This window comes from Nilaparvata lugens, chromosome 6 (genome assembly GCF_014356525.2).
Source record: "Nilaparvata lugens isolate BPH chromosome 6, ASM1435652v1, whole genome shotgun sequence".
Taxonomy (NCBI): Eukaryota; Metazoa; Arthropoda; class Insecta; order Hemiptera; family Delphacidae; genus Nilaparvata; species Nilaparvata lugens.
In genome coordinates this window covers 33,143,516-33,154,019 of record NC_052509.1, presented here as the reverse complement: position 1 = coordinate 33,154,019, position 10,504 = coordinate 33,143,516, and the positions used below count along the sequence as shown (strand labels likewise).

At 36.2% G+C, this 10,504-nt stretch overlaps 1 protein-coding gene across 1 annotated transcript; it reads left to right on the top strand.

Annotated features, from left to right (window-relative positions):
• Positions 1-1,163: 1,163 nt before the first annotated feature.
• Positions 1,164-5,060, top strand: LOC120351894. The gene is made up of 2 exons (XM_039430656.1): positions 1,164-1,497; positions 3,469-5,060. Exons 1-2 carry the CDS (start codon positions 1,338-1,340, stop codon positions 3,762-3,764), a joined length of 456 nt encoding a protein of 151 aa, XP_039286590.1. The 5' UTR covers positions 1,164-1,337; the 3' UTR covers positions 3,765-5,060.
• The last annotated feature ends 5,444 nt before the right edge of the window (positions 5,061-10,504 follow it).

Sequence of the window (10,504 nt, the reverse complement as noted above, 5' to 3'; positions counted from 1 at the left end):
TTGGTTTGATGCGTTCTTTTGCTTACAGCTGGCTATCGATTTTCACAATCACGAAACAATTTCCTGTGTGTTCAGGCCAAATGCTTAATTTAATATTCTCAATATTACACTTAATAATATGTACGCAATTTGTGCACAGATTCTTAGTTGGACAAATTTATCTGGCCTTATTTTTAATAATAGTTCCCTTTTCCAGGTCTGTAACAAGATGCCCATGGAAGTTTGTTTGGGTTTGAGTGAGAACGTGACCTCGCCTCGTTGTGGACAAGCTATCATAATATTTACATGGTGAGTATTACAGGCATAAAAAATTGTTTACTTTCATTATCATCTCTAGTTGGATTGATGCCTACTTATCTCGCTGACCACTAATGTTTGTTTATCCTTTCGTTGCATTTGTTTACTTTCGTAGCTGTTGTACCCTTTTCTTAGGTTAGCTAGGCTGATACTGCAAACTGGATCTTTGTTGACGATGTTGTGTGATATAAAATTCTTCAGTAATGTTGAATATCCTTTAAAGTTGTCTTGATTGAAGTTCTTTTATGTAGTATTGTAGGGATAGATAAATTCCATATAGATGCTGGCTGCTTAAATGTTCCAATAAGAGATGAAGTGGGTCACGTTCAGGTTATGTTTACTATGTTGTTGTTATTGGAGACAATCTCAACCGCTAAGATGAAATCCAGTGTGTATATTATCATTGACATATGAAGCTGGGCTATTATCTAATGAAGTTGAATTAAATTCCCATTTTGCTGTCCCTCATTCGGTATTATTGATAATAATTGGAGTGAGAATCTATGTTGATTTTGACCGTCCTGTTATTTATTAATTGTTTAAATCTGGTATGGCGGCGATGGAGGTGGATCCGTTTCATAATAAGCCGTTTTCCTTGACTTGTTATTAGCTTAGTTGGCTTCCACCGCACATGCCGGTAGTGGTTGTGGGTTTTTTCAAACATAGTTCCTCCTTTCTGACTGGTAACATGAAGTTTGGTGTTTTTAAACTTAACATGTTTGCGGAGATTGTTGATTTTTCTGGATAGGGTTTTTCTATCCTCCATGTGGGTGCGGACTGTACTTGATTTTAATTCCATAGGATGGGGAGGACTGTAGAATCTCCGGAATGTTTGTTGTTTCTTTAAAACTGGTTTTCCTGCTTCTTTTTTGAATGGTGTTTTGATGAAGGATGATTGATTTTAATTTGACTTGATGGTGGTGTTTATGAATCTTTCTAAATATTCTTCTTATTTTTTGAATTTGCTTCCTGCTTAACTGTCGTCTTGATTTTCTGTGGTATTTTCCTTGTCTTCTGTTATTGTGATAATGTGACAGGTTATGATGTTTGCCAGTTTTGTTTGTTACAGGAGGTGTCTTCGGTGGATTAGTGATGCCGGCCATCGACGGTTTGGGCTGTCCCTCGGTTTGGTGGGTGGCGTCCTCCGGCTCCTCTCTGTGTTCGGCGGGATAAGGATCGGCTCCAACATGGACATGCTGGGTAGGTTGATCCTACATGCTGGTACTGTAGTTGTTTGCTGGCGCCATGATCTGGGACGTTTCTTCCGTTCTGGTACTGACAATCTCGAGGGGTAGACAGGATTGGAAGGATTGGTCGTTGTTAGCCAATTGACGGGGTTTGAACCTCACGTGCTTCGGGTGATGATGCTGGTAGCACAGTCGTCGTCTGTCCTGGTTTCGCGCTGTTGACATATTGGTCGGTCTGGAATTCACATATGTTAACAGTGCTGGCAGACAGGCATGGTCGGCTAGTCCGGAGTTCGGTGAATTACTCTGGTTGCTAGGTCCGGCTTTACTAACTTGGCTTCCAGAAGCTTCTTTATACGGCAATTTCTGCTGTGTCCTATTGGCGTTTATTATGTTCTCCCTTCGAGGTTGTTGGTGTGGGTTATTATTACTTGAGCGCCGTTGAATTTGATCTCATCCGTCATAATGGGATGGATTATTATAGGTAGAGTTGAAATTTCTTTGGTTGTTGTTATACGTTTGTTGTGGTCGATTTGGATTACGTTGTCCATGACTAGATGAAGTGACCTGGTGCTCCTCTCTGTTGTCGGGTTTGCGATGGGGCGTATGGTTCGGTGAGACGGTTGTAAACATATGTTGATTGGGAGCGTGGTCATTCTGTCGGAATTCGCCCTGTCTATTCCGAACTTGGGGTTTGTCATCCACAGTTTGTAGACAGTGCAGATAATTTTCCAACTCTTTGAAGCTGGTAACCTGGTGGGTGGCCAATGCGAGTCGTATGTATCTCGGCATTTTATCTATGATTAGTCTTACCAGCACAGGTTCGGGTACTGAATTATCAAGCTGCGTATTCAAATACCAGAGCCGGGTGATGAAGGTGGTGTAGGAATTATCCACACGTGTGTCATACTGGCTAGAGACAATTTCTGCCAACAAACCTTGTTGTCTCCCTGCACTCCAATACTTCTCTAGGAAAACTTTTTCGAATTCTTCGAACGTCTTTATCTCCTGGGCACAGTTGTGGAAAAACAATAGTGGTTTCAGGCGCCATATCGGCCAGGGGGTAGGCACTAGTTGGTGTATGGATTTAAGCTGGTTTAAAAAAGGTTTTGGCTGTATGGACTGTGGCATATTATTAAATTTTTCCAGATTGTTGATGAGGGATAACATGCTAGAATTGTCGGCAGGTGTGCAACTACCATTCAGGTTCAGTGCCAAAGTCATTCGGGATTCCAGATGCATAATTTTCGAATCTGTGGCAGCTATTTTCCTTTCGAACTGGGTTTTTTGCTCTTGAATGCCATCCTGCATGGAATTGACCTTGTCGCTTAGATTTTCCTGTTGATCCGATAGGTGGTCTATTCGGCTCTCGAGGGTTAACTGGTTCTTTGTATTTTGTTCAATTTTAAGACTAATGAGATCCACGGAGGTGCTCACGGCTCGAATAGCAGTTTTAAGCTCTTGTTCCAAGTGCTGGCGTCCACTTTCGCACTTAGTGTGGTGATTTTTTAATTCAATTTGCAAATGTGCTCGGGTCTGTTCCTCGGTCACCTTTATTTGGTCAACTATTTTCTCCGTCATCCGCTTTTCTAGCTTTTGGGTTTCGTTGGTTATGTCAACCTGCAAGTTTGTGTTCAATTCGGTAAGTTTGCTCTCCATATTTAGGGACATCTCATCCATCCAAGTGTTGAGATCGTTTGGTGATTTTAGCTTTAATTTTCTTGGGCTTGTTCAGAAATCTTCTGGTCGACCTGTCCCAGGATGGCGGTAGTTTTGTTCTTCATGCAAGCTAATAATTGCCGGAACTCTTCTCTCCATTCTTCTTTGTCCTTGTCTCTCTCTTCCTGGCATTTTTTTTGGTCTTTCTTCCACCGTTCATCGAACTCGATCATCATCTGCTCGGTTGTAGCAAGGGTGCTATTTGCCAGTGCTATTGATAGAGGTCCGCGAGTATCCTCAAATAATGCTTTTTCTTTATTTGCAGGTATCGAAGGAGCAGCGTGTGGTGGTGAGGTGGTTGGTACGTCCTGGAGCTCGATCTGGGTGGATGAATGTTGGCCCAGATTATTGGTGTTGAAGCCCATGGAGGATATGCTGCCGGGCTCGCGACTCCTTGGGGTCTCTGCCTCGTCGTCCACTGGAGTGGGAGTGCTGGATGGAGCGTCGTCAACTATTGCCGCATCTGCCTGTGCGCTGGGTCCTGAGGGTAGTGCTACTGGGTACGAGACATCCGAATTGGGGTTGGAGTCTTCCATGGTGAAGTGGCAGATTCTTGGCTGACAGCGTGGAAGTTCGAGTGACAGTTCGGTAGTGTGTGAGCAGACAAGAGAATCGATGCTAATTTGCTTAAAATTAGATAAGTGATGAGATAAGTGAACAACAAATATTTATCACAGTGATTAGTGCTGCGAGATGACTAGAGGATAATTCAGTGCACGTTGACCTTCAATTGTTCGAGGTAAACATATAAACATTAGAAATTAACAATAAAAATATGACATATAATACTAACATATAGCAATTGCCTGTGAGGTAGGATATGAAACCTTCTTGTTTTATAATTTTCGTGTGGTTCAGTCCACATACAAAATTGATCTGTTCAATCTCAAGTTCGTTCTTTCTCTCCCCCAAAAATTCATCACTAGTTGACAAATCTTTTACCCACACTGATCATGCAGGGCACGGCTTATTAATAATTGGGGTTCTGTGTCCCTCTAGTTTGATTAGGATTGTTATAATGAATATTCAGGCTAAGTTTGACAAGTTGGGATTGATCCAAAGTTTGAAAAAAATTCTGGGTACTAGTGAAATAATTATGTAATCTTATAGTGTAGCTGTACATGCCTAGGGGTCTCATCAGAGGCTAACACAGTTGGGCGCCATGTGTCACGTTCTGCTCCTGGGAGGGGCATGAACATGCACTAAAATTGATAATTATAAACTTTCAACAATTATACCAAAATTACAATCATAAACCATGAGCAATATTTCTCAACGTTTAATGCCCCACGTTGTGTCGGCATGTGTCAAATCCCAGTCTCTGGAGGGGCGTCATGTGTCATGATCTTACTCCAAAGGGGGGACACGGAAATGTATAATTGGAACTATATGATAATAAATTAGAATTATAATTGTTCGGTCTTGAGTACGATTTCCTTGTACATTGGGTCTTACCTGGTGTCAGCGAATGTTGTAACCTATTTTGTTCCGTAGAAAGAAGAGGACGTAAAATGAACAAGTAATTGATGGTTAGAATAGTCAGATTAAATAGAATAGTTGAACGGTTGTAATATTTGAGGTTATGATTCAATGATAGATATTTGCAGGTTAGATTGATTGATCTTTGTTTAATCGAATTGTCGATATCACTTAAATTGATGTATCGAAGCAGAATGACTAGTATATGGATGGGACGGATTGAAAAGGTCAACTTGCTCAACAGAGGGTTTGTCGGTCTACAAAGGTAGCCGAAGTAAGGGACCTGAGACTCTAACTTAATATGGTAGGTGGCTATAATATAGTGAGGTGGAATTAAATTCACTTTAATAATAAAATACAGTTCAACTTGAATCTGCTGAAAATAAATCCTGTTGTCACTATGATCAGACAGAGATAGTAACTTTGGAGTGAACCTTTTCTCCAAATGATGACCAATATATCCAGAATCCAATACTTGCGCCGTAATTTGGAAAGATATTAGACCGAATGAAACAACAGGTAGAATGGCAAATCCATGCGAACCAGGTCTCTGATAAATACTATAGGTTATGTAGCGAAGTGCTGGACCAAAATAGTAAATATTTCGAGTACCGAGTTTAATTCTAACGTTGTCTATATGATCTATTACCTCTCTTTTCAACGTTGATCGGCTGATGATGCGGGATTCACTTCACCTCGGTGTAGCAGGCCGGTGGGAGTCGATCTACTATTTGATTCTGTGAGATACCCCCAATGACAGAATTTATTACTTGATAAGAAAAACGACCACCACTTACCACCAGAATAGATAATAGTCTAATGATAGATACTATACTTGCTACTGTCTGGCTATTGCAAAACAGGACGTGTCCTGAATGACCAATGTGTGTCGGTCGAGAAAGAATGAATTTGGAGGTATAATGAAGTAAACCCAGTTTAACAAAACGGTAATATGGATATATTCTGAGAGATAAACTGTTACAGCAGATGTGGAATAAATTAATGAACAGATTATGTGAATAATAATTTTCAATAGATACAAAATAAATATTGGTTGATAGCAGATTTGAATCTTTAATTTATAAATATTATATAGAAAGTTCGGTACACTTCAATTAAACAAAATGAAATGGATAATAGCCCTTGAAAAGGGTCATAAACTGAACTAGTTCAACAAGAAAAAAAACAAGTTAATATGAAATGGTGATTCAGAAAATGGAATAAATTAATAATTAAAATTATTCTCAAGGTGTGGTTTCGCCTAAGGAAAATAGACCTTTTGGCTAAGTACAGCGTGGATAGTTAAATGTATTTAATATAATAAAAATTAATTATGATAAGTTTTGTACCCTCAAAACTATAGTCATGACTTTTCCAAATGAACAAATTTATACACTGTACAGTTTTCGCAGATTTATGGGGATCCCCTTTTATATATTCGAACAACTTACGCAGACTTTTGTTTCCGTTTTTTGGTTTTTTCGAAATATATTCGGCCGTAGAATAGATCGTTCCGGCTGGGTCCTTCCACGTGGCGAAAAATGTTGAACAGACTTCACTGATATAATTTCAGGGTTTATTTGAATGAAATTTAAAATCTTAATATCACAATTATTATAGGAACTTTGGAACAACTTTTTAAAAAACAGAAAAACGAAGATTAAGTTACATGAAACAAAAATTAAAGCTTTTGAACAATTAGGTACGTGGACTAGGTCTGCATCCTACCAATGATCCTTGCAAAAATGGCCTCGAGTCTTCCTCTTCTAATTTTCACTTCAATTTCTCCTCCAAATTTTATCTTGCCAAATTTACATATTAATTCGGGATTGGTCCGATTCTGTGACGTAACCAATACGCCAAATGGGTGGTGTCACTGTGTCCAACTTTAAAGCTTTAAAAATATGGTGAAATTCCTGATTTGAAGTTGTTCCAAATTATCATATAGTTTTTTATAATAATAATAATACATAAATAATAGAATTCGTCTATGATGATATGCTTTTAAATTGGCTTCAATGAACAGCTAATGATTATAGAACATAGACATGCTAGTATAACATAAAGTAGACAAGAATATATATGTTTATAACAATAACGAATATCATAATAAATAAATATCTCTTCCTATTTTTTTGTTTATATTGTTTTTTATACGCTAGAATATCGACCCTCAAACGTTATATATGGCTAAGCTAATTTGTTCATATATTTTTAACAAGTATATTTTTTTTTGTAGTTTAAATAAATAAATATTCGGGCTTATTTGGCCTAGAAACAAAAGTATAAAAATGAAAAATTTAATAATATATTATTTCTATGATCGATGTTTAGTTGAACTGCCTTCTCAATTTGCGACTTGTTAATGAGCTAGCCTTGGTTTGTTTCAGGGTTATGTTTTCATTTCGAAACTAACCTTCAAATATAACTTTACTGTTCTAATCCATAGGCATATAAACATATATGGTTTTTTCCATTGACTGATTTTTTGGAAGGCATACAGTTACAGATTTATTTATTTCTTGCCTTGTAAGTTAGATAACAATCGTCTATCGACCTCAGATAAGATTATATTGTTTCTACGGTGATAGAAGCTATTCCGTTCTTGTACTAGCCTATGAACAAATTTATTCTGTATTTTGAGGACTGTACGATCATTGGTACATCACAATATACTAGGGAAGGTTCATGTAAATAAATAGGGACAACTATTATTGCTGCATGAATATTTATTACAATCTAGAAAAGTACGAAAACCAAGAGTATACAAAGCTCATATAAAAAATCAAATGTACACTTCGTGATAGTATTGTATATCACGATTTATTTATTAGATTAATCTTAAGCAATCACTCCATCTATTTATATAAAAACTTTCTATCTATCTTTCTATAAATGAGTTGAAGAAACCCTGAATCTGAAGTAACCAATTGTATTAGTCTTGCTGAATTAGAAAACCAATCAGAAGCAAACTTACAAATCGTTCAAGGAAGAGATAAAATTTTTCTGGAAATCACTTCTTTTTGGCTTGTGATCTCGATCTGAGAGGATGCACATGGAAATTAGGGTTCTTTCTTCCTGTTAAATTTTTAAATTATCAAGCCAATCCCTTTTTTAGATGTGAACTATTTGTAATGAATGTTTATTTATCTGTGAACTCAGTGCTGTTAAAGAGTTCTTAATTGTAATCTGTTCCCATAAATATATCTTTAATATGGAAAGAAATCTATAAGAAATCTGGACCATGCGCGAGCCCAGTCGAGACAAAAAGGACCTGCATAATTGATTATTGGATATAATTAATTTACTCTACAAGACCTCCAAGAACATCTTCAATGTGAGTGTTAGTTCGAACGAGCACGTTTTTTATAGGCCTTTCAATAAGAGTTGGGGAATTAATCAAAGCGCTATATAAATTAATTCAAGTCAAAGAAAATTCGCAACGTGTTGAGTGCTATCATCTAGTCTATAAGAACGTTTTATGAATTTATTTGATTTATATAGGAAGCTTACTTCCATGCATGGCACAGACTTGTGAAAAACCCTGAGATTTTCAAATGTTAGTTTTATTAATTATTATTTGCTTATTTATCAAAGCATGTCCTATTAAATCTACCGACCGAACAGGTTTTAAGTTGTAGAATTCTGAATTGACTTAAAGTGCAAGTATCAGTATTAAATATAATATATATATATTTTTTTTTTCTTCAAACTCACAACGGTGAATGCTATTAAGCCTTGTGATAATCATTTAATTCATAGAAAAGAATTTATTTCATGAAAATTATAGATATAAGAATATTTTTATATACATTATTTTTATGGGAATATATTTTGTGTTTTATGTCAGCATACAAAATCATAGAAGTTTTTATTATATCCCAATTCATCCCATGATATACAGTTTGAGCTGTCTCAGTACCAAGAAAAAATATTCTGCAGCATATAAAATTAGTGAATCAATTAATATTGATCTTATTAAGAGAATTCAGTACTTATCATCCTTTGATGATAGTCATACTAGTCTGCCAGTAAAAACCTATTGATAGTTATATTAATAAGGTTCCAGTTATATCATATAAGGATCCAGAGAACTTCTAGAACTGGCGTTGTAAGTTCTAAGGAATTTCAGAAGGATGAATTGGTGGATACCTGTATTCATGACAAGCATTTTAAAAATCAACTAGAAAAAACCATAATCTTCATTATCCTTGATTGGATACATGGTTACTGGTAATCAATCATCAACTATCTTTTTGATTTCCTTATTGGTATTCTTCAAGAACTTCACAGAAGCAGCGGTAAGAATTATTAATCACCAGTCATTGAACCCTGTGATGACTAATTATATTTGGAAAATTCATGCATCTACCACTGAGCTAGAGCTGCGGTTTGAACCCAGCAATTTTGCGAGCCGGCCGGCCTTAACTTTCTGCGAATTTATTCCCAAAATAGGGACTTTAGCGACCACTCTTACAAATATAAAAAATACCACACCACATATGCATGGTTGGCAATCTGAATCTTTACATAATGTCACCCAACAAGTGGGGCAAAGGTCTACATCTTTACAACATGGAAAGTGGGAATACCTGATTTTGTGTTAAGAAAATATATTATTAAAGAGATGATAATTGTTTTGATATACTTTGTAATCTTTGTTATGGCTGTGAGATAAATAGAAGACTGTGATGTGAATATGATGATAGAAATTGTAATGCTATTATTGAAAGAGTCTACTATTGATAATTGGAGAACGAATATTACAAAAATCTCTATTTTTATGATTATGATGATTTATAATAGAACTTAGTGGGAAATATTAAATGAAAATGAAGGGGGAAACGAATTAGAACCACAATGCAAATATGGAAGGGAAACATTGAATGAGCTGGAAGAAACCGGACAAATGAAATGTTTGAAGTATACAAGATACCGGGGCTCCAAATATATGAAGGAAAATTATCGATAGGACAGCCTCACCCAGGGATAGAGATAACCTAATGGCCCACATCAATATCTACATCATCGAAACTTCTACATCATATCATAGAATTTGAAGCAAATTTGAAGACAAATAAAAACAGTATTATCAACAAAATACTGACCTGACTGAATAAATTTAATATTGGAGTGTTGCCCTCATGTCACCAAATTTGATTTCAATTTGTTCCAGCCGCTAGATACCTGCAACAAACCAAAGAACAATTCTTATTATTTGTTTTCTCTCTATGCATCGTTTGAAAAAAAGGCCACAAGATAGGATATTAAGAAATAAAAAAGATAATTACCTTTAAATGTGAAAATTACGGAAGTAAGGTCAACTTTGAACCAAAAGATCAGAAACGAGAAATTGTGACATATGATACTAAGGAAGTGTAGACAAGCCAATGCCCACCAAATCAAAAGCATATAGCCTGTTAAACACATGTCGGTATAAAGCGCCCTGTTAAACACATGTGGACATGAAGCAAATGTTCCCAAATCTATTTATTTAGCCCAAAAATGTTACTCGAATGTATTTAGAAAGAGATTTATTGTGTAAGAATCAAATGTTGTTGTTGTGTGGAAAGTAAGTTTGTATCACTGCCAAGTGGCAGATTTGAAAATGTTGTATTATTGTTAGAGAATGGAGAAATGGAATTAAGATGTTATATTTATGATATTTTTATGTTTATAAGGAGGAACTTGTTATTGTATTGATGAGACTCAGGGAGGCATATGCAGAAAGAGTCTGTGAGTTGTTGTGGAGTTTTGAAACTGTTTTTGGTAGATATTTTAGGTTATGTTATGTGTTAAAGGAAGAATTTGTATTAAAAACA

Coding starts and splice junctions, on each gene's coding strand:
- LOC120351894 (XM_039430656.1), top strand. CDS start 1,338: ATGATGTTTGCCAGTTTTGTTTGTTACAGGAGGTGTCTTCGGTGGATT. Junction 1,498..3,468: donor CTCCAACATGGACATGCTGG/GTAGGTTGATCC, acceptor CTTTATTTGCAG/GTATCGAAGGAGCAGCGTGT.